At 41.5% G+C, this 24,836-nt stretch overlaps 1 protein-coding gene across 1 annotated transcript in view; it reads left to right on the top strand.

Annotated features, from left to right (window-relative positions):
• MACF1 (microtubule actin crosslinking factor 1) overlaps positions 1–24,836 on the top strand; it is a 340,411-nt gene that overhangs the window by 245,237 nt on the left and 70,338 nt on the right. The window contains exons 54-59 of the mRNA XM_081085882.1: positions 1,737–1,799; positions 2,452–2,693; positions 3,532–3,661; positions 4,341–4,540; positions 7,547–8,042; positions 8,707–10,178. Coding sequence (XP_080942008.1) covers positions 1,737–1,799; positions 2,452–2,693; positions 3,532–3,661; positions 4,341–4,540; positions 7,547–8,042; positions 8,707–10,178 — 2,603 coding nt within the window. The remainder of the gene's footprint in view (positions 1–1,736; positions 1,800–2,451; positions 2,694–3,531; positions 3,662–4,340; positions 4,541–7,546; positions 8,043–8,706; positions 10,179–24,836) is intronic.

Raw genomic sequence — 24,836 nt, 5'->3', positions numbered from 1 at the left:
TGTATTAGGTATTTTAAGAAATCTGGAGATTATTTAAAGTATACAGCAGAATGTAGGTTATATGCAAAGACTCTGCCATTTTATATAAGGAACTTGAGCATTCTTAAGTTTTGGTGTCTGGAGGTCCTAGAACCAATCCCTTGTCTGAGGGATGTCTGTAAATTGGTTGTATCTAGTGAGTTAAGGATATGGTTGAACATAATTGAACATGCATGCTTTATTGCCATTTCTAAGTAGTTAGAAATATATTCTGAATATTACGGTGAAGCCGAACATTTACAGAGTCCCTCCTCAGGTGCTTTGAAAATCAGTTTGAAATTATTAGCCTGAGCATTCTCAAAGTTCTCTTCCAACTCGGAAAAATCATGAATATTCTAGTTCCTTACATTTGAGTAGTTCTTTTTGTTTCATAAAGTGCGTTCACGTACATTACCTCGCTATCTTTGTCCAGCAACCCCGTGAGAGTTGACAGGATAAGTAGTATTGTCTTCAGATCCAGGGAAGAATCTGATGTCTGTCCATGGAGTAGAGCTCCCATACTGAGTCAGTGACAGTCTTGGCTAGAAACTTCTCCTAATTACGAGTCCAGTTTCTTCTTGGCTATCACCACGCTGTAATGGAAGATGATCTTTCTGTTTGGTTCATTTTTCATTGAAAATACACTAATGTTAACATTTAAAAGTTTTATAATGACTATTTTTAATATAACTGCACATGACATTTTCCACAGTGAAATCTGCACAGGAGTTTTATTCTGTCCTTTTACTGTAACATTATATCACAAATATTCTTCAGAATTTCTGTGTAATCTTTATAATTGCATGATGATCTGGTTTTTTCTTAGGAAATTTCTCTGAAATACAGGAGTAAACTTGGGGAGAATATAGGTGAAATTGTGGTAATTAGAAACAGAACCAAAGACCCACAGCAGGATTCATGGGAATGCTTATGAGCCAAACTTATTGGCACCTCAAATTTCTGTTTTTTGGTGGAGAGAGGGGAGCAGAAAGTCATGAAAGATAGGGAATCTTCCTTTTTTAAAAAAAATACATATATTTTTTATTGATTTTAGAAAGGAAGGGAGAGATAGAAACATCAATGATGAGAGTGAATCATCAGTTGGCTGCCTCCTGCGTGCCCCCCACTGAGGATCAAGCCTACAACCCAGTTATTTGCCCTTGTCCGAAATCAAACCTGGGACCCTTCAGTCCGCAGGCTGATGCTCTATCCACTGAGCCAAACCTGCCAGGGTGGGAATCTTCCTTTTGAAACAATATAAGAAGGCCTCATTTTAATGTCTTTATTAAAAGAATGCTGCTTTTTATGTCCTTGACTGTACTTTTCATTTTTATTATGTTGAAGGACATTGATATTAAAGTTGAACCTTTTGGGCGTTAATTATAAATCCTCATTTCAAAGTATGTCAGATACTGTTCTAAGGACTTAATAATTTTACCACTCCATGCTTCACAAAATTAGGGCAGGGCCCAAAGAATTTGGATTTCCTCTAGAAAGGATTAGGGATTATTACTGCTAAAGAGCTGAAACACCTCTAGTGACACTTTGTGGCCTGGCAGCTAAAATGATTTGTCTCTTCCCATGAGTATGTTGTCTTGTGCTGTGTTAACTTCCTGATAACCTGAGCTTAAAGTGAGTGCCAGAGAACAAATTCAGTGCTTCTATGTATTCCTAACATGTTTGTCTTGCCCTGTTTGTCTCTCTGTCCTTCTGCTCAGGTTCCATATTGCCCTCTGTAGGAAGCTCTGTAGGCAGTGTAAACGGATACCATACCTGCAAAGGTGAGAATGCCATTTCCACAGTGCCTCTGTGTTGTGTGTTTTAGGACAGTGTTCATGTTTGCATCTGTGTATGTTTCCGTATGTGTGGAAGTACTGCTGCCAGGATGGGTTTGAGGGTAAAAATCTAGGGAGGAGCATGTGATGCCTCTTTGTTTGCTAGTGACAGGCTAAACAGGATGGCAGCCAGTGAAATAAAGCTACTAATGAAATAAACTGCACCATTAGATAAGACCAATAAGGAGAGACCTTGAAGATAATATATGTGAATCTTTGAAGTATAAAGAAACTATACAGGATAAGTAGTCTAGCGTAGCCTTCAACCTCCCAATTAGGTGACTTTTCTGTAGTTTAGAGAAAAGGGAGCAGAAGAATGCCCCAAACCCTTTGCTCTCATCATTTTGTTACCATGTTTATTTAGCATTTTATTTATACATCTGAGTATATAATGCCAAAGTCAGAGTAGATGAATGAGAACTCTCTTGCTCTGTGTATGTAAATAGGAATTTTTATGTGATTTAACAGGAAGACAATTTCTCATTCTGTAGAAGGAGTAGGAGAGGTGCTTAGTCCTGATAAGTAATCTAGTAGTCAGGAACCAATGGGGCTGCTCAGAGAGCTATTCCCAATCTGATTTCTGTTTCTATCGTATTAGATCTGACTGAGATTCAATGTGACATGTCAGATGTAAACTTGAAATATGAGAAACTTGGGGGAGTACTTCGGGAACACCAGGAAAACCTTCAAGCTGTCCTCAGCAGAATGCAGGAAGTTCACAAGGAGGCAAGCTCAGTGCTGCAGTGGTTGGAATCAAAAGAGGAAGTCCTAAAAGCCATGGATGCCTCTTCATCTCCAACCAAGACAGAAACAGTGAGAGCCCAAGCTGAATCTAACAAGGTACTGTTTCCATTAGCTGCATCTCAGACACTAAAAGGAAGGGCCTGTTATACCAGTGTTCCTGCCTGAGCCCAGGGACCTGAGATGAGACATGGCCAACCACCTCGGTCATGATGAGCCGCACGGGTGACTTTCAAATGTTTAATATACCTAAACTCTCCTAGAGAAGTATCTTACCTATGAAATTAGAAATTGTTATAAGTCAGATGTTCAGAAACCAAACCAGGTGTGTTTGCAAGGAGAATAGCCCTCCTTAGAAGCATGAGCTCATTGAGAATGGGATCTCGTTTTCTGTATGATGCTGCAAACCAAACCATCCTTAACCAGGCAGCTTTCCAACTCTTGGAGGGCTCTAAATAGCTATTGCAGTATGTGCTTAAGATTGACATTTTGAACTAAGAAAATATCAGAAGGAATAAAGCCATATAGAAAATCCTGTAAAAATTTTTTACCAAATTTTTTTGTATTCCAATTGGGCATAGCACGTGATCTCCAACTGCATAAATGTCGTCATCATCATCATCATGATGTGGATCGTGACACTTTTAGATTATCGGGATTAATACTTCCTCCTTATTGGGTTCTACTAATGTGTTGTACATAAAAGAAATTCAGTTCTGCTATTTAGATTTTCATTTTAAAGTAAAAGTTGAAGTAGGAAGTTTAAGTATCTTAAAATCACTATGGGGGGGGGGCAAAAAAAATCACTAAATAAGTTATAGATAGAATCAGACGTAGAGCCTGTAATTGCCGCCCTATCTTCCAGTCATTTTCTTCACACTCACATCTTTGTTTCCTGTCCAGAAATCTCATGGCATCATGATGTTCTTTCTCCTAGGCCTTCCTGGCTGAATTAGAACAGAATTCTCCAAAAATCCAAAAAGTAAAGGAAGCCCTGGCTGGATTACTGTTAACATATCCCAACTCACAAGAAGCAGAAAACTGGAAAAAAATGCAGGAAGACCTCAGTAAGTTATCATAGGGATGCTACAGATTCACCTGTCCAAATTGCTTATCTTCAAAGCAAATACAGAATTTCAGCACATTGTGTAGAGTGGGAATTATTGTTAGTTAATTTTCATAAGCAAACAAGAGGCCCAGATCAGGTTAGAGAGTGAGCTTGATATGGAAAAAATCTGGAGATTCCATTCAAAGTGGCAGAAGTTTGGCTTTCTTGGGCAAGTCAAAATGACAATCTGCTGTGATCAAGAACTAAAGAGAGTACTGATGATAAAAATGAAAAAATGGGAAATCTAAATAGTCAGTGAAAGGACAGATAAATTATGCTGTGTTCATACTGAACTATAGATTATGTAGATATTAGTATGAAAAAACATTGGCATCAAAGATGTTTATAATATAGAGAGTTTTCAAAACAGGCTATAAAATAATATCTATATAAGACATTTTATGTGTGTGTATATGTAGTTCAATTTTATCACATGCCTAGTTTCTTATGACCACCACCATAATCAAGAGACAAAACTGTTATTTTAGTTAAAATTAAATGTAAGTTATTTTTAACTTTACAAATATTTACATAATGCACTAGAGGTCATTTCCTGTAGTTTATTTGAACATAATTTAGGGACCAGGACTGTGGCTGATGAGAGTAAAGGAATGCATTTTCCCATTTCCTCTCTACAGACTCCCGATGGGAAAGGGCCACAGAAGTGACAATGGCTCGGCAAAGGCAGCTAGAGGAATCTGCAAGTCATCTGGCCTGCTTCCAGGCTGCGGAAGCCCAGCTCCGGCCCTGGCTGATGGAGAAAGAACTGATGATGGGAGTGCTGGGGCCCCTGTCTATTGACCCCAACATGCTGAATGCACAAAAGCAGCAGGTCCAGGTGAGCAACATCACTGAATGCTTTAGAGCAAAGAAGTGGGGTCATATAAACCTGGGTTTGAATGCAGCTTCAGTAAGTAGATTTCATATGGCCCTGCCATGTCATTTAACCTCTCATTTCCTCCCTTTAAGTGAGATATTTCTTTCTTTCTTTTTTAAAATCCTCAACTGAGGGTATTTTTTCCATTGATTTCTAGATAGAGTGGAAGGGAGGAAGGAGGGGCAAGGAGAGAGAGAGAGAGAGAGAGAAAGAGAGAGAGGTGAGAGAGACACATCGATTGGTTGCTTTCCAGTTGCACCTCAGCCAGGGCTGGGGATGGAACCTACAACTGAGGTGTGCCCTTGACCAGTAATTGAACCCGGGACCCTTCAGTCCATGGCCGATGCCCTACCACTGAGCAACCAGCCAGGGCTAAGTGAGATATTTCTAACATCTTTATCATGGTGTCTGTCAAATAGTAAATAGTCAACAACTGTATTATTAATATCATTAGCAGGCAGTAACATCAATAGATGTGAAAATGGGAACTTCTAACTAAATTGTAGAATCATATTTTACTTAATAATCCCCAGTGGTAGTCAGTAGTCATCCACATTACTTAATGCAATGTCTTATATCACCTAGCTCTACTTAAAGTTTTTCTGCTGATCAAACTAAAAAAAAATTGATTTAAGTGCCAAACATCATAGAACTTTAGGTGGGTCAAATTAATGCATTTCCAATGAAATTCTGCCTAGAACCTTCCTTTGTTCTACATTCCACCCAAAACTTGTTTCATTTCTTCTCACCATTCACCAAGTCCCTTAAATTAAGACCTAAGTGTAGTTTTTGAAGAAACTCTTTCTTTTAGCTCCTGCAGCCAATTAATTATCAAGCCCTTTTTAATGCATTTACAAGTATTTTTCTAAGCTAGTGGTTTTTTGACTTTTTAAGTCTCAAACCCTCTTTTTTTAAAAAAATATTTTATTGATTTTAGAGAGGAAATAAGAGGGAAAGAGAGATTGAAACATCAACAATGAGAGAGAATCATTGATTGGCTGCCACCTACATGCTCCACACTGGGGATCAAGCCCACAGCCCAGGCATGTGCTCTAGACCGGAATCAAACCCAGGACCCTTCAGTCCACAGGCTGATGTTCTATCCACTAAGCCAAACCAGCTAGGGCAAAATATATATTTAATATCTTTGCAAGTCTCTTTAATATCTGGCTTAATAGAATGTTCTCATAGATTTTCTTTCCTGTTTTTGCATTCAATCTGTTGTGCTCTCAGATCTCATGTAGCCCTTGGATACTCCATTGAACCTTTATGAGAGAATAAGAATTTTAAAAGGCAAATAACATCTTAGTATTATTTTAAAAATAGTTTTGACCTCATGGATCCCTGGTAGGACTCCCGGGGACCCTTGGATCATAATTTGAGAACCACTGCTCTGATCCTTTTCTTCTCCATTCTGAATGCCTCAGATGGGCTTAATCTCAGGCCTTTATCATTGCAACAATCTTTACAGGGCTTTTTTGTCTAGTCTCTCCTCTACACAGTTATCAAATTATCTCCTTAAATCATAATATCTGAATATATTAAAATATTTCAGTGGCTCTTGGCTGCCTATGGAACAAAGTCCAAATACCTGCTCAGCGTGGTACATAAGGCTTTTCATAGTCTGGTCCCAATTTTTCTTGCCAGCCTTATTTTTAGCTCTCCCCCATACACCCAAGTTTCTACCCACACAGATAATGTCTTCTTTCCCAAACATGCCACATTCATATAGCCCTATGCTAGTGATGGTGAACCTTTTGAGCTCAGCGTGTCAGCATTTTGAAAAACCCTAATTTAACTCTGGTGCCGTGTCACATATAGAAATTTTTTGATATTTGCAACCATAGTAAAACAAAGACTTATATTTTTGATATTTATTTATATATTTAAATGCCATTTAACAAAGAAAAATCAACCAAAAAAAAATGAGTTCGAGTGTCACCTCTGACACGCGTGTCATAGGTTCGCCATCACTGCCCTATGCCCTTGGCGTTCTTCTCTGCTCATTTGGGGAACTCCTACATATTCTTTATTGTGTCATCTGTGAAGCCTTGCCTGATTTCCCTCTTCTACTTTTTTCATCCCCCACAGAATTGAACGCTCTTGCTCCTTGCTTTCACAGTTCATGTTCACATCAGTGTTTTATCATTTTTACTTTTATTATGTTCTATTGTTGTTCATTGTTCACACATCTGTTATTCCCTGAGGTCATGTCTTAGTTATTTTTATACAGAGTAAGTGCTGAGTACTTTCCATAAATTTTCTTACTTAATCCATGCAATAGCCAATTAAATTCTTCACTATCCCACTTTACAGAGGAGGGAACTGAGGCTTGGGGAACGTTTGAAAAGTTGCCTAAGTTCATGCACCTAGAACAATAGTCAGTTCTTGAATCCAGACAGTCGACTACAGAACCTCTAATTCTAACTTCTTTGGTGAGTGAGGCAGTAGATAGAAAAGAATAAAAAGGCATGGTACTTGCTCTAAAGAAGCTCATTATTTCATTGCGCTCTATTCTAACGGACAGTGTATATGCGCCATGGAAATTAGGAGAAAGAAACTAAGGAAAACGGAGGTATTGAGACTTGCAATGACAAGCCCGCCAGTCATATAGCCAGCTCTGGGGTCCCGGGTCCTAACACAGAGGCCTGGGTTTTGCCTGGCAAAGCTGATGAATGCCAATCCAGAAAGCAAACCGATTTCTCAGCCAAGGCCAACCTTAGTAACTGATACTGACACAGAGTAAGACAAAGAAAGAAAAGAAATTAAATAGACAATCAGTGATCCTCTTAAAACAAGTTTTTATTAAGCAGTTGTTATAAATGATATTCTATTTTCCTAATAACCCAATGCTTGGAGTTTTCTGGCTTGTTTTCAGAAGTTGGCACTACTTGGCAGTTTTCGTTTTGACACTGATTTTAGATCTGTCTTTTCTCTCTAAACATTCTCGTGTCATTTCTATTACAGTTTATGCTCAAGGAATTTGAAACACGCAGGCAACAGCATGAGCAGCTGAACGAGGCGGCTCAGGGCATCCTATCAGGCCCTGGAGATGTCTCTCCATCCACCAGCCACGTACAGAAGGAACTCCAGAACATCAATCAGAAGTGGATTGAACTGACTGACAAGCTCAATTCCCGTTCCAGCCAAATTGACCAAGCTATTGTCAAAAGCACCCAGTACCAGAAACTGCTCCAGGACTTATCAGAGAAGGTGAAGGCGGTTGGACAGCGACTGAGTAGCCAGTCGGCCATCAGCACCCAACCTGAGGCTGTGAAGCAGCAATTGGAGGAGACCAGCGAGATTCGGTCTGACCTGGAGCAATTAGACCACGAGATTAAGGAGGCACAGACACTCTGCAATGAACTCTCAGTGCTCATTGGTGAGCAGTACCTCAAGGATGAGCTGAAGAAGCGTTTGGAGACAGTTGCCCTGCCTCTCCAAGGTTTGGAAGACCTGGCAGGTGAGTTGGGTTGAGGAACACACTACTGCCGTTATTAGTGGCAAAGAAAGAAGGAGTGGATTAGTGGTCTAAGAATTTACAAAGACTCTCAGGTAGCTTTTGGGCTCAGAATAGGGTTAACCTATCCCTTTGTCCAGCTACAGGGAGAACTGTTATGGTCATTACACATTGATTGGACAGTAGCAATATGTGAAGCAGTACATAACCTGGTCCTAGAGATTTGTGCTCATACATGTACTTATAGGTGGAGTTACACACCTACTTTCACTGATGCTTACTTATTTTCTTGTATCATGCACCTATACACACACATATATATACAAAATTAGAACATGTTCTTAGTTTCTTCATGGCCTTGTGCAAGAAAAATGTTGTCATTAATTCATTGCCCCTTTTTCTAGAAACATTTATGGCTTTTTACCAGCTTAGAAATGAAAGTTCACTCTTACTCAGATCACCTTACACAAGCATGTCAAACTCGCAGCCGGCGGGCCGCATGCCTCATTAAAATAGGATGTGGAGGAGCCTAGCTATGTGTCTCTTTTATGGAAGGCCCTCAATTAACATTAGTTCCCTTTTCCTAAGATTAGACCACATACTCTCAGCAAACATTTTAAATGCCAGCTCATACTTGATTAATTTAAATTTGATTTTCTCATTTCAGCTGATCGCATGAACAGACTCCAGGCAGCTCTTGCCAGCACCCAGCAATTCCAGCAAATGTTTGATGAGCTTAGAACCTGGTTGGATGACAAACAAAGCCAGCAAGCAAAAAACTGCCCAGTTTCTGCAAAATTGGAGCGACTCCAGTCTCAGCTACAGGAGAATGAAGAGTTTCAGAAGAGCCTTAATCAACACAGTGGTTCCTATGAGGTGATTGTGGCTGAAGGAGAATCTCTGCTTCTTTCTGTACCCCCGGGAGAAGAGAAAAGGACTTTACAAAACCAGCTAGTGGAGCTCAAAAGCCATTGGGAAGAGCTTAGTAAAAAAACTGCAGACAGACAGTCCAGGCTCAAGGACTGTATGCAGAAAGCTCAGAAATATCAGTGGCATGTGAAAGACCTCGTGCCATGGATAGAAGATTGTAAGGCCAAGATGTCTGATTTGCAGGTCACTCTGGATCCAGTGCAACTGGAGTCCAGTCTCCTGAGATCAAAGGCTATGCTGAGTGAGGTGGAAAAGCGCCGCTCCCTGCTGGAAATATTGAACAGTGCCGCTGACATTCTGATCAATTCTTCAGAGACGGATGAGGATGATATCCGGGATGAGAAGGCTGGGATCAACCAGAATGTGGATTCCCTTACAGAAGAGCTACAGGCCAAAACAGGGTCACTTGAAGAAATGACCCAGAGACTCAAGGAGTTCCAGGAAAGCTTTAAGAATATTGAAAAGAAGGTTGAAGGGGCCAAACACCAACTTGAGATCTTTGATGCTCTAGGTTCTCAAGCCTGTAGCAACAAGAACCTGGAGAAGCTCAGAGCCCAACAGGAAGTGCTGCAGGCCTTGGAGCCGCAGGTGGACTATCTGAGGAACTTTACGCGGGGCCTGGTAGAAGACGCCCCAGATGGATCTGATGCTTCCCAACTTCTACTTCAAGCTGAGGCCACCCAGCAAGGGTTCCTAGAGGTGAAGCAAAGAGTGAACAGTAGTTGCATGGCAATGGAAAACAAGCTGGAAGGGATCGGCCAGTTTCACTGCCGAGTCCGAGAGATGTTTTCTCAATTGGCAGACCTGGACGATGAGCTCGATGGCATGGGTGCTATCGGCAGAGACACTGACAGCCTCCAGTCTCAAATTGAGGATGTACGGCTGTTTATTAACAAAATCCAAGCTCTGAAGTTAGACATAGAGGCTTCTGAAGCAGAGTGCCGACAAATGCTGGAGGAAGAGGGGACACTGGACTTGTTAGGTCTTAAGAGGGAGCTAGAAGCCCTGAACAAACAGTGTGGCAAACTGACAGAGAGGAGCAAAGCGCGTCAGGAGCAGCTGGAGCTGACGCTGGGCCGTGTGGAGGACTTCTACAGGACCCTGAAAGTGCTCAATGACATGACCACTGCGGCAGAGGAGGGAGAGGCCCTCCAGTGGGTAGTGGGGACCGAAGTGGATATCATCAACCAACAGTTAGCAGCCTTTAAAGTAAGTCTTGCCTTTGTTTTTTTTGTTTGTTTGTTTGTTTTTTATTTTTCCGGCTAATATGAGTATTTCTTTTCTTGTAACTTGGAAACTGATTGAGTGTACATTTTCACTTCTGCTCCGGTTTCATTATTCCCACTCACATCGCCATCAAAGTGTACTTTTTGGAGACTAAACAGTCTCTTGGACTTCTGAGCAACAAGTTTGAACATATTTCTACTATAATTTATTTCAGTGTTTATAACCAATTACGGGTATATAAAGAAATGTCCAAATCTTATCTCTTACTCTACAAATCTCCTCTTATGAAATTCTGGATTTCAAATTAACCAATTTAAAAATAGCAGTGAATGTCTCTTCAGGTTCCTGGTTTTCACATTGAGGTATGAGAAGCCGTAAGATAAACATGGGCTCATCGTCCTAAAGCAGCGGTTCTCAACCTGTGGGTCGCGACTCCTTTGGGGGTCGAACAACCCTTTCACAGGGGTCGCCTAAATACATCCTGCATATCAGATATTTACATTACGACTCATAACAGTAGCAAAATTACAGTTATGAAGTAGCAACGAAAATAATTTTATGGTTGCGGGTCACCACACCATGAGGAATTGTATTAAAGGGTCGCGGCATTAGGAAGGTTGAGAACCACTGTCCTAAAGTGTTGGTTTTTTCACAGATTTCAAAGGATTGGTGTATTGTTATATTTAGAATAAAATGCAAAATTCTCATGAATTATTAAGATAAAACATGACACTTCAAAGAAATTTTCCACTTATCGCAAGTAGCTTAAGACTGCACCCCATGCTCCTTAAGAGTACAAATCCTCTGCCTATAGGAGAGTTTGAGAAACACTGCCTTAAATTGCAAAAATGTTTTCATTCTTTTCCTGAGTCAGAATTACTAATCCTGAGGTTTTGTGAGTCTGGTTTAAAACAACAGAGGAAGATGAAAGGAGTTGACTCAAAGTGCAAATTGGCTGAGTCTGGGTCTTGGCTTTCACTGCATGAGCCTTTCACCCCAGGAGTTGACTTTGTTGTAAATACCTAAAAGTGCCTCACTCTGCTGCAGGAGGCCTCTCTGCTGCTCTTCCTTCTTCATGCACAGAGTAGATTTGGAAAGGATACTTCTAGCACTTTATTTCCATCACTAGTGTTAATTATCCCACTTAAATAGTTAACACTCCTGCATCCAGAGTTAAGGTGTTCTCTCAGCCCCTTCCTGTAAGAATTCTTCCTGTTAAAAATATGGGTGGAGAGGTAGTGTTGTCACCAGGTGAGAGCCACGTGGCCCTGAGAAAGATCACAGATTTGTAGCAAGAGCCAAGTTCAGGAAGGTGGCTGTTTCAGAAGGGCCCCTCCAGGAGTTTATGGTATGTTCAGCATTAAAGGGAGACATGGGCTAAAGGCCCTTTACTATGATTGGAAATACTGCAGATTGGAGTAACACAAGTCCTCATATTTGGGTTTCTTGAAGCACCCAAGAAAGGAAAGGGCAGGTAGAGAAAATTCAAACCCATGAGCCCCTTGTTTCCTCTTAAAACTCCCACACCATGTTCCAGTGGCAAGGAGGTATTCCCTGCTCACCATGTGTGATTTCCTCTCCTCTTCCACTGTAGGCATCTCAAAAGCAGAGATTCTTCTACAGACATGCTTCATTGATCCAATTTACTTGGATTTGGATTGCTTAGAACTCTACCCAACTAAATGGATTTCTTAGAAAACTAAAGCTAATCCCTTTAGGCTTCAAAATAGTTTACCAGCTATATTCTGGTTTACATAGGAATTATTTTAAATTTTATTTGCCTAATTTTCTAAACACTATATTGTACATACAGTTTTCTTTATGAGTGCAGGTTAACATTACTAAAAAGATGACACTGTTCTCTACTGTGTTGATATCCTCAAGAATATTAGAGACATTTGGCCTGCTTTATATTAAACTAGAGGCCCGGTGCACAAAAATTTGTGCACTCGGGGGTGGGGGGGTCCCTCAGCCCGGCCTTTGCCCTCTTGCAGTCTGGGACCCCTTGGGGGATGTTCACCTGCTGGCTTAGGCCCGCTCCCCGGGGGGGGATCGGGCCTAAGCTGGCAGTCAGACATCCCTCTGGCAGCCCGGGAGCCCTCAGGGGATGTCCACTTTACAGCGGGGAGCAGGCCTAAGCTGCAGTCGGACATCCTTAGCAATGCTGAGTAGGTGGGAGAGGCTCCCGCCACCACCGCTGTGCTGGCAGCCGTCAGCCTAGCTTGTGGCTGAGCAGAGCTTCCCCTGTGGGAATGCACTGACCACCAGGGGGCAGCTCCTGAATTGAGCACCTGCCCCCTGGTGGTCAGTGTGTCTCATAGTGACCAGTCATTCCCAGTTGTTCTGCTGTTAGGGTCAATTTGCATATTACCCTTTTATTATATAGGATGTTCCTAAATTACTATGCAGTTTGAGTTCTGTGTTGGAAGTTTTTGTTTCATGCTTCTACATTGTTGTATTGGTTGGATTGGCAGTGTGTATATATGTGTAGTTTTTTGTTTTTCCTATTACCATGATATCAGGTATTAATTCTTACTGCTATTACTTCTCACTGCTGGCACTGGGCCTGCCTTCAGCAATCTACCCCTTCCTTATCATCTCCAGTGAGCTAGAAAATGAAGTAAACAAGCCTGTTAAAGTTGTGTTAAATATGAGCTATAGCAGTCTTGTTTCACTGACTTCTGAAAATGACCCTCCCACCACCAATACTGTGGATGTGAAGGCTGGGACCAGACCCTGATCAGCTGGTCACCTGCAGAGAGGGTTTATCTGCAAGGGACTGATGTTGACAGGGCAAGACTGGAAGAAGAGGGAGAGAAAGAGAGTGGAATTCTGTGCCCTGTGTCTATCCTCCGCACGTCGGGAATGGAAATCAGAAAGCAGGTTCTACCTTATAAAGGTCCACCTTATGTAGTCAGAGGCTTGGGGACAGTTTTTGTCTCCTCCCAGCAAAAGCCTTTGGTCCTGAGGGGAGGAGCACACTCCTGGCTTAGTTCATGCTGAGCTCATGGGAAGTAAAAACAATGAGAGGGGGAAGGCTCTGGGGCAGTTCCCTAGAGGCTGCCTAAGGGACGGTCTTCTCAGACCCATTCTAAGGACCGAGTGCTGAGTTCCTGGGTTAAGGTTCAGCAATAGATAAACTCCCCTCACACCAGCAACACACCGTATTCATAAAATGTGACTGCTTTCAGATTCAGATTTTCAATAAGGGAAAATCAGAGATGAAGATACATATTTTAAACACAGCATTAGCTTTAAGTTTTTAGCTTTTTCTTTATAATGGGATCATCCTCTGCTGAAGAGAAGAGGATATAAATGTAGCTGACTCCACTGGGGGTTGGGTGGACTAGACATGAGTGAAGTCTGTGGAGAACCTCAGGCTTACTTGGGACTGTGCAATAGTGCTGATAAACACATGGAGAGGCAGTTAGCCTGTGGGAAAAGTTATTTTCTTAAATGAACATGAAAAACTGAAAGTCGTTATTCCTAGGAAAGGCTTTCCCTCAATTGCTTCTAAATAATTGATAGAATCTGGCCAGCCAGTGTGGATCTAGCAGATACGCATGGAAGACAGCCCTTTTCCAATCTAAACAAGCTAAGACCTCAAGGCACTTTGCTGGGTTCAGCTCTTTATTGGAAGTAGAAAGGAAGAAGCCATTCCAGAGCTCACAAATGAGAAGACTGAGCATGCTTTCAGAAAACTGGAAGGAAAAGACTTTGGCTACTAGTAATCTCTTCAGGAAATTCTGTTTTCCTGAACAGGAGAGTCTCTGATTATTGAGGAAAAGGACTTGTATGTACATAACAAGACACTGACAAGAAAAGAGCGACCTTTATTTCACTGAAATTTAAGCCAAAGAATTCTCCTAAGGTGAACTTTCTGGGAAGGGTAGAAAAAGACTTGAAATTTGGAAAAGAAATGTATTAAGTCTGAAAATGATAAGAAGCTTTCCTCATTTTGATTCTCCCTATGTATGTTTTGTAGTCAAGAATTGAGATAATTCTGATTCTTAAATCAACTCCTCCCCTGTGCCCCACCCCCACCCATGAACCAGCCTGGCCTTTCAGTCTGGAAACATGTGGTGGTGTTGGCATCCTACTGGTGAGAAGTATCAAGAAACCTGGGGGCGCTGTCATGTACTCCATATTTTGTATATATTTATATTTATTATGTATTCAGGCCAGGCTTCAGACTTGGGACTCTACCACTCAGCGACTATAAAAACCACGTGGGAAAAATAGAAACATTTTTAGGGTATGTAGATTTCTCAGAAGGTTCACTTCAACTGACGGAGCATTTGAAGCATACCAGCCTGTTGGGTTTTTTCCTCCCATGTCTTTGAGACTGGGCTGGCAGGATATAGATGCGGCAGGAGGCTTCCCTAAGACTGTTCTCAGTCTTAATTCAAGTTGAGCCAAGCCTAGGGTCAGGGACTGCATACACTTGCAACCTCTGTCTGGAGACTCAGCATCCTACTATGAAGCCAGAACAAGAAAGCCCTGCAGACCTCTTCATCGGATTTCCAGCCTTAGGCTTCCCTGTGAGCAGATGTGAAAACTCTGGGAAGACATGGCCTGACGTGGAGCTGAAAGGCTGCCAGTTTACACAAAAGTACTTATTCCTTCCTTTCAAATAATGACAAAGACCGTATCAGCCCATCTACGTTTTTGCCAGTTAGGTTCACTAGAGAATAAAGCGAATGAGGTCAGCATTGTATACCTACCTTTGGAGGGAAAGGAAATCACTCGTGGTATGACTTGTCACCTGAAGGTTTAGGTATCTGCAGATTTACAGCAGCCAAGATAAGTTGAATAGGCACCCCTAACCCCATCTTGTGCAGACCCTTGGCTTATCAGTGTGTTTGTCCCCCTTCCTTAAGCATGGCTACTCCAATAGTAACTACTCGGGCCCACGGAAGTAAAGAGAATGCCCTAGAACAGGGTCTCTCAACCTCTGCACTCTTGACATTTTGGGCTGGGTAATTCTTTGTTGTGAGGGCTGTCCTGTGCAGTGTAGGAAATTTAGTAGCACCCCTCACCTCTACCCACTAGATGCCGGTAGCTACCCTTCCCCAGGTTGACAACCAAAAATGTCAGTAGACATTGCCAAATCTCCCCTAGCAGGCAAAATCTGCCTCAGTTGAAAACCACTGCTTAGAAGAAAATTGCCATCTCTATGTGGGAAACAATAGTCAGTTGGGGAAAAAAAACACTTGTTGATTAAGTTAAATATTTATGGGGGGAGGGGGGTGCCTTCTGATAAAATGATTATGACTGTTGTAGTAGCAACAAGTGCCTCTAAGTCTGCCTTTCTTTAGGCCAGGCCCTGGCTGGATTCTTTATTTTTGCTGGTACCAATCTGTCTGATTTAAAACCTCCTAGTCACTTTCCCTGGTATCTGCGGTTTATTTTGCATAGAGTTGTTGATACAGGTGTTGGTTGATGATGCATTTCTAAAGAGAAGAGGAACTTCCTTTGTGGAAATACTTCAGGGATCCTCCTTGTTCTGTGTCTTTAAGGGGAGACTACAGTTTGTCTGTTGTTTTCCTTAGCCCGGGAGCTCACTGTTTGGCTACTGATATTTATAACCCAATGTGACCATCCCCCATTTCCCCTCCCCCCAAGAATTCCAATGCTCTGTAATAATCCTCTCCACCCTCACCATAGGAACTGGGTGGGGAGATGGTGAAGGAACCTTTAAGGCTTGTAAGTTTGCTTCATGGTAAACTTTTTCCAGCCCCATTTTAAAGTAGCACTAGTATTCCAAATACCAGCATCACAAGCAAAATCCCAAGATAGCAGCAGCCTTTACATCATCTTAAAGGAGCCTCATTCATGCCTCAGTGAAGGTAGGAAAATCTATAGGAAGGTTGTCAAGAAAGCATTGATGTCCCTAGCTGGTTTGGCCCAGTGGACGGAGCATCGGCCTGTGGACCAAAGGGTCCCAGGTTCGATTCTGGTCAAGGGCACATGCCCAGGGTTGCGGGCTCAATCCCCAGTAGGGGGCGTGCAGGAGGCAGCCAATCAATGATTCTCTCTCATCATTGATGTTTCTATCTCTCCCTCTCTCTTCCTCACTGAAATCAATAAAAATATATTTTTTAAAAAGGCATACATTGATGGATCTCATAAAAACCTGTTTGGAAATTTTAAAGCAACTAAACGAATATATCTTCAACCAAAAGGAAGGACTGAACAGTTTGATTTACATTCACTGAAATTCTTTTTTTTCTTTTTTAATATATTTTTATTGATTTCAGAGAGGAAGGGAGAGAGAGAGAAACATCAATGATGAGAGAGAATCACTGATCGGCTGCCTCCTGCACACCCCCTACTGGGGATCAAGCCCACACGCCAGGCATGTGCCCCTGACCAGAATCAAACCCAGGACACCCGTCAGCCTGCAGGCCAGCACTCTATCCACTGAACCAAACTGGCCAGGGCTACGTTTACTGAAATTGTTCACATCTATTGTCAGCACGTAACATTTGCAACTAAGGTTCATCATATGATTTTTGTACAAGAAGGAAGAAAACTATGTTTCCAGAAAAACGAGAATTTACCCCAGGCAGAACTTGTATTTATTGTTGAGTATTCAGTGAGTGAATACATTTGAGATTAGCACAGACTTGCAGATCAGGATAGTTTCTTGCTGTGTCTAGAAATGCATAGTAAGTGGTCTCAGCCTTAGCCTAGTCCTGGAGCTTCAGAAAAGAATCCTGGGCACTTTCAGGCTAACTGGCTGGCACAGGGGCTGTAAGCAGTGAGCCTCTAGGAAGTGGGATGAGTTGCTTTGAAGGGCACTTCATTGTTAGAGTTGTTTGGTTCACCAGGAATAAAATGAGTCCTACAGGGAGTCATGTCAGGTCACTGCACCCAAGGGCTGTCTCCTGCCAAGCAGATTCTTCCCAAGTCTCAGCTGTCCCGGTTGGGAAACCTAGCTATGGGGAGAATGTGCTCCCTCCCCACCTTCCTTAATACTACACCACTGCACTATCCAGTGTTTTTCAAATACCAGTCTCTGGTATTCGCTGTGGAAGATTAATGGGGTACACTTACGGCCTAGGCCTTCACAAACTGTGTTCCTGCTACCAGTGCTGTGATTTGAAATGTGGACCTTTCAGGACTTTGGCCACCCAGGGATGAGAATAAGTGCCACATGGCAGTCGTCCATGGGTCCCTATGTGGGGGTAGGAGAAAGGTGTTTCATATTCCTTTCTGCCCGTCCTTACTGAGCACTTGTTACCAGTACTTGTGATGGGTGCTGGGGGTCTCAGAGAGTCTCTTGTTACCAGTGTAGTATGGGAGATGGACACTAAGAATGGCAGTGGTGGTGATGTAGAGGTAAGTGCAGTAAGAGAGACCTATGCCTGAATGGTCTCTAATCCTAACCTCCCCACCCCTCCTCCCTGTAAATCAGACATTTGAAATCCAGCTGCAGATAGGAAAATAGACTTGAAGATGTTAAGTTGTTCAAGCTAAATATCAAGTAAATGTTAGAGCTGGGGATGGAAAAGTCTGTTTGGCACCCAAAGCTCATGCTTAACCAGTGGTTCTCAACTGGGGGGCATCTTTGCCCTTGGGGGACAATTTTTTAATTTTGTCCTAAATGTCTAAAGACATTTTTTAATTTTCATGACATTGGGGGGAGGGGGGCTGCTACTAGCATCTAGTGCAGAGGTTCTCAACCTGTGGGTCGCGACCCCTTTGGCGGTCGAACGATTCTTTCACAGGGGTCACCTAAGACCATCCTGCATATCAGATATTTACATTACGATTCATAACAGTAGCAACATTACAGTTATGAAGTAGCAACAAAAATAATTTTATGGTTGGGTCACAACATGAGGAACTGTATTTAAAGGGCCAGAAGGTTGAGAACCACTGATAGTGGGTGTCATTGAATACGCAGGATAACCCCTTGCAACAAAGAATTATTCAGCCCACTTCTGGCAAAATAGGGTGTTTGATCATTTGCCCTCTATCATATTCCATGACAAGTAAGAGTTAACTGATGAAATAGTTCCACTGCCTAGAGAAGCTTCATGGTTTTCCTCTTTAAAAAAAAAAAAAAAAGTTAAGAAATTGTGTTGGTTCTGAAGTGACTTACTCAGATCTGTTGGATAAAGTCAGGGTCTTGGTGAACTAATTTGAGTCAGTGGCTAAAGAATGCTCTCCATGCCTGACCAGTCCCCGCCCCACCCTGCCACAGGCTCCTGCTGTGGAAATCAGTCATCTGTGTATCTGAGCTGCTTCCTGTAGGGTGTGTTATGGAATGGCATCAGCCCCTGCACCAGCTGGGAGTGCTGATCTCAGTGTGATTTTATCGGACTCTGCCTCTTTTGAGCCTTGCTGTTGGGAACAAAGGACCCTCTGTTCAGAATGCAGAGAGCTTGTGTGATTGGACAGTCAGCATGTACGCACTTGGTTCCCACAGAAAAAAAGACATAAATTATGCTGTAGCTTTCTAAAACTTGGGCTTCTAAAGTAGTTTTCCCTCAGTTCCTATCTATATTCACCGTTCTCTCTGTGAGTGCTTAAGCTCCCCACATCAATGCAGGAGACATCTGATCTAATGAATTAAATGGCAGCGTCCTTCAGAACTGGTCTACATCTAAGCCTTCAGTCTTTTCCTTCTCCAGTGTTGGAAACTACATTTTTTAAAAGTTTATTATTATTATTTTTTATCATTACCTGAGGATATGTTTATTGATTTTAGACAGAGAGGAAGAGAGAAAGAGAGAGAAAGAAACATCAATATGAGTGAGAAATATTAATCAATTGCCTCCCAAACATGCCCTGACTGGGATCAAACCCACAACCTTTTGGTGTAAAGGATGATGCTCCAACCAACTGGGCCACCCAGCCAGGGTTTGGTATCCACATTTTAGATATCCACTATCTTTCCAGTTTTATTTCCTATATAGACCATCTACTTCTCCCAAAAACTCCTTATATATTTTACCTATTTTATTTCTGTCTATACCTGAAGTCCCATATTTGCACAAAACCGTCTTGATCTCCCCAGCTTACTACTCCCGATCTTCTATGTTGCTTAAAATGTGTAATCATTTAGCCTTTATCATATACTGCCTAATTTGGGCATTTTCTGATTATATGTATTTGTCCCATCTCTCATCTCAATAAATCTATTTTCGTGTTCTTCAAAGTAGTTAGCATGTTGGTATACGTATAGTTGAAGATTATTTCTCATTCAAAATGCTGTCTGCTCTGCAAGATTTGAGGTATATCCTTGGGTGTCCTGAGAAATTCTGATCCTAGCCTGGATTCCTTCCCTCTCCATTTTGCCTCTGGGCTCCCTTCCTTCTCTACTAGTGAGCATATTTTAAAGGAATACAATTTCATTTCAGTACTAACCTGACCAAAAAGCAAAACTAAGAAAGAAATTTTCTATTGCAGATGTACTTGAAGAAAGCCAGACTCTGAAATACTGCTTTGTAGTTACCCATCACTTTAGAGTCATTGTCATTTATTCAGCTTGTTGGCAGTTAAGAAGAGTCTTCATACTTCAGTCAGTTTGGCGTATTGAAAAAGAAAATTGAGTATGAGTTTGAGTCAGAAATACCCAGCTTTCAGTGCTGGCTTTATCATTGACTACTCGAGTGACCTTGGGGGGAAATACTTAAACTCTGTATAGTTACTTCAACTATAAAATGTGAACAATGGTAAATCATAACTTTGGGGTTTTTATGAAAATTTAATGAAGTGATACAGATGAAAGCATTAGGCAAGTGCTCAGTAAATGATAATATTCTTTTATTTTAAAAAGTTGATTCAGCCCTAACCGGTTTGGCTCAGTGGATAGAGCGTCGGCCTGCGGACTCAAGGGTCCCAGGTTCGATTCCAGTCAAGGGCATGTACCTTGGTTGCAGGCACATCCCCAGTAGGGAGTGTGCAGGAGGCGGCTGATTGATGTTTCTCTCTCATTGATGTTTCTAACTCTCTATCCCTCTCCCTTCCTCTCTGTAAAAAAAATCAATAAAATATATTTTTTTTAAAAAAGTTTATTCAGACCTATAAATTAGAATGTTATGAAATATTTTAATATTGAAAAATAAGGAAAATTATGCCCTTTGTACCTGGGGATGATCATTCATCAAAAGACTTGATCTAAAGCCCAGCTGAGGATTAGATTCATTCTTTTCTTCTTGGAAAACTGGAAATAAGGATAAAGTAAAATTAGTTTGATGATAGCAATGAAACAAGTGTAGAGCTTTTTTTTAACCTTAAAGTAGCCATGCGTAGGTGGGTTTAGGTCTGTAACATAGCTTTAAATTATATATAATTACTCATTTATTCATTCCTATCAGATTCCCACAGCTAGCAAGTATTTCTGAGGCCATTTTGACCTTGGCTAACGTGCTCTACAAATCAATGTTATTTTCATATCATTAACCAGGATTAACCAGAAGCCAGTACCAGCTCAGTGACTTCCCTCGTCACAGTTACCCATCAGATCAGCTTTAATGATCTCAGGGTCCTTGGCCTAATTAGCTTTTAACATAGACCATGTTCTCTTCCTCTGCTGCCATACAATGGCAACTGCCAAGTCAGCATCTTTGGGAGAGACACCTCTTAGTATTAATCAGTCGTTAATGAAAACATTGAGATGTGAAAGAAAAATGTCAGCCTGATTTCAGAGGAAAGCAGTTAAAAACACAGATGTAATTCATCTCTCTGCCAAACACATATACATCAAGATGTTTTATAGCATAGCTTTAATTCTTCACATTTTCAGCAAATTATGGGTTTCTAATCCTTGGTTATGTGTATATATGATTCAGGGGAAGAAGATGATAAGAATTGAAAGAGCCTTAGCCAGTTTGGCTCAGTGGATAGAGTGTCAGCCCACAGATGAATTCGATTGTGGTCAAGGGCATGTATACTTCCATTGCAGGCTCCATCCCTGTTGGGGTGTGTGCAAGAGGCAACCAATCAATGTATCTCTCACATTGATGTTTCTCTGTCTTTCCCCCTCCCTTTAACTCTAAAAGTCAATGGAAAAATATCCTCAGGTGAGGATTAAAACAAAAAAAAATTTTGAAAGAAATTGAATATATCTTGGGTTTTCTCCAGCTTGAATTTATTGCATCCATTCAAATGAACCATTTACTATCTCATCTTGCAATTCACTTCCAAAGGGAGAGCTCTGATTTTGGTCTAATTCTTTAAATTTAAACCTAAATTATTTGTTTGTGGTCAGTGTTAAGAATTACTTTAGAGCCCTAACCAGTTTGGCTCAGTGGATAGAGCGTCGGCCTGCGGACTCAAGGGTCCCAGGTTCGATTCCAGTCAAGGGCATGTACCTTGGTTGCAGGCACATCCCCAGTGGGGAGTGTGCAGGAGGCAGCTGATCGATGTTTCTCTCTCATCAATGTTTCTGACTCTCTATCCCTCTCCCTTCCTCTCTGTAAAAAATCAATAATATATATATATGTATATATATATACATATATATATACATATATATATATATATATATATGAATTGCTTTAGAATCAAAATGAAAAAGACAGTTTTCAGAAATCGCTTTCCTCTGTATTATTTATTCTACCTCCTTTTCTAATACTGGAGAGGGGGACCCCTATAGCAAGATTCCTTGGAGATTCAACCCAGGGACCTGTTTCATAGAGATAGCCAAGCAAATTTGTGAAGTTATCAACTTGTGACAGTTGTAAAGTCATGCAACTCTATTACTGGAAAGACTGCTCTCAGTAGTGAAAACGCACATGGTCACTTTCTCTGGAAAACCTCCCCAGAACCACCAGGCCACATCCAGCCCCTTAGGGAAGAAGAGCCCAAAGAAACAAAGACTGGCTAGAAAGGTGACATCACGATAGTACAGTATCTTGGAAGCCAAAAGAACAGAGTCTCAAGAAGAAGGAAGAGCCCTAGCTGGCTTGGCTCAGATTAGTCTGCAGACTGAAGGGTCCCGGATTTGATTCCGGTCAAGAGCACATGCTCAGGTCGCGGGCTTGATCCCCAGCAGGGGGTGTGCAGGAGGCAGCCAATCAATAATTCTCTCATCATTGGTGTTTCTGTCTCTTTCTCCCTCTCCCTTTCTTTCTGAAATCAATAAAAAAAAATTTTTTTCTTTTTTAAAGGAGAAGACCAATACTTCCTTTTTCACCACTGGCTATACTTACCCTGTAATCTGATCCCGTCCCTATCACTGTGCTGAAACTGTTTTCATGGAAGTATTCATCTGTTATGCAGCATTTCTTAAAACCCTCCTGTCCATTTACTTCCCATTCTCTTCTCTGGCTGATCTTCTGCTTTCTTTTTTGGTTTGTCTTCCTACCTCCCAAACACATACTTCCTGAAATTCTGTCATCTGCCTTGTCTTTTCTCTCCACATGAAACCCCAGGGATGCCCCACCCCTTCACTGTTCTATTGCAGAAGGATTCCAAATCTGTAACTCTACCCTGGACTTCAGTCTTTTGTGTGAGGGGCCTTCTGGACACCTCCATTCACACGGGTCATCTTTGAGTACTTCACACTCAGTATGCCCTAAATTGAATGTGTGATCTTCAGATATTGTCTTCCTCCTGGCTACTGTTTTATAGTTTTACTATGCCCTCAGGAATCCAAAAGTAGTACTACAGCATCATTTTACATTTATTTTCCCCACTACACTCTACCTTCTATCTGGTCAGTTGTGAAGTCCAAATATTCTGCCTCTGCAGTTTCTTTCACAGCCTCCCACCCTCAATTTTCACAAGTCCAGGCTTTTGTTACCTCTTGCCTAACCTGTGTAATCCTCCTGGTTGCTTCAACTTCAATCTTCCTATCTACAATCTGTTTTATACATATTGACACCAATGCAGCATCTGCAGGCCTAGGCTCAACCTTAAGAGCCCAAGAATTTAATAGCTGTGTTACTTTGGAAAAGTAAGTTTACCACTTCAAGTTTCATTTATAAACTAAGGATTTGAATCAGTGGTTCTCAACCTGTGGGTCGAGACCCCTTTGGGGGTCGAACGACCTTTTCACAGGGGTCGCCTAAGACCATCCTGCATATCAGATATTTACATTACGATTCTTAACAGTAGCAACATTACAGTTATGAAGTAGCAATGAAAATAATTTTATGGGTGTGTCATAACATGAGGAACTGTATTTAAAGAGCCAGAAGGTTGAGAACCACTGATTTGGATTTTTTAAATGAGAGAATACATATTAAATGGCAGTTGAATGAGCACCGAGTCCCAAATTCTTAGCAAACTTTCCATACACTGCTCAATAATTCTCATGACCTCTGGTAAATTTAAATAAGTAAATCTTGATGTACTATTAGGTTTTCTGAATAAAGCATAAATTCCTTGGCTTGGCATTCAAGGGCCCTGGTGAACTGGCCTTGAGCTACTTACCATTCTGACCTCCCATTTTTCCTTTTCATATGCTCTGTATTTAAGCCACACTGACTTCAAATTTGCTTCTTTAGGGTCCATGCATTTTTAGGTTTCTTGCTTCTAACTCTTCACTTAGAAATCCTTGTCTTCACCATCTCTGTATATGTGTACAAGTCCTAATGAGTAAACTTATTCCCTCCATAAAACCTTCCCTGGTTCCCCCTGACTCCCTCCCTTCCTCCCACTCTTGTCAGGTATTTTTTAATTTGCAAAGCCCCATACTTTTGTCATCACCACTGTCTTGGTGAGTAGCGAAAAGAGGAATTAATACACTGTCTTTTGGAAAGTTTACAAGCAGGGAGGAGCTTATAGGGGTCATAAGAGTTCCTGCAAATGTGTGGAAAATTTTCTCATGGGTTCAGGAACACCTGAGAACTCAAATAGCATCAAAATCTGTAGTATCCCATTTAAAACAAGCTTTACATCTTGCTGTATAAGCTTAATGAGTCACTCAGTAGCCATCTTTATACAATAAAAGCACCAAAGGATGGTAATGACTGTTGCCCAGCAGGTACAGACTAATACTGTGGAGTTTCCCCTTGCCAGTAAATAAATGCTTGTAAAGGCTAGAGATCCTGAAATGAAAGGCATTTTGTAGATTTAAAATGGGCAAGACCCAACCAGTCTTCTGTATCTTCCTCCAGTCAGCACTAATCCTCCAGGAGAGGCGGGTGGACGAAAAGGCGCTACAGAATCTGAGGAAGTGTGGATCAGGGGCTCCAGATCGTCCTAAGGGTGGTTTAAGTCTGGAGCAGACAAAGGCAGGATCCCAGGTCTAAAACTTGGAAAGGGTGTGAAGAGACTCTTTAATTAGGAAGATAGCAGAAAGGGCCTGGGTTGTTCTTTCTTCTAAGTTCACTGAAGAAAAATCGGACACCAAATTCTGTTCTAAGGAATTTCTAAATGAGCAGAGAATTCTTTGAACTCTGTAATCAACTAACTGGAAACTAATTTGAAATTTGGCTTCAGCACATATATTTGGGGTTGCAGAAGTGGGGGAAGCATCCTGAGTGGTTATCTGGAGCTCCCTGTACTTCTCTTTTAAAAAGTTTACACACTGCACGTGAAATGAACAGATGCTTTTTTTGTTGATGTTGGAGCTATCAGGGCAACACGAGGCTGAACACTGTATCAGGTATTTATTTCAGTCACTGTGATGGCTATTGGCAGAGTTCCACATACCAAAACTAAAGAGAAACTCATGAA

Source organism: Myotis nattereri, assembly GCF_964212035.1.
Source record: "Myotis nattereri genome assembly, chromosome: 3".
NCBI lineage: Eukaryota > Metazoa > Chordata > Mammalia > Chiroptera > Vespertilionidae > Myotis > Myotis nattereri.
Note: the sequence above shows the minus strand (reverse complement) of the source record. Positions and strands in the feature narration are given on the sequence as shown.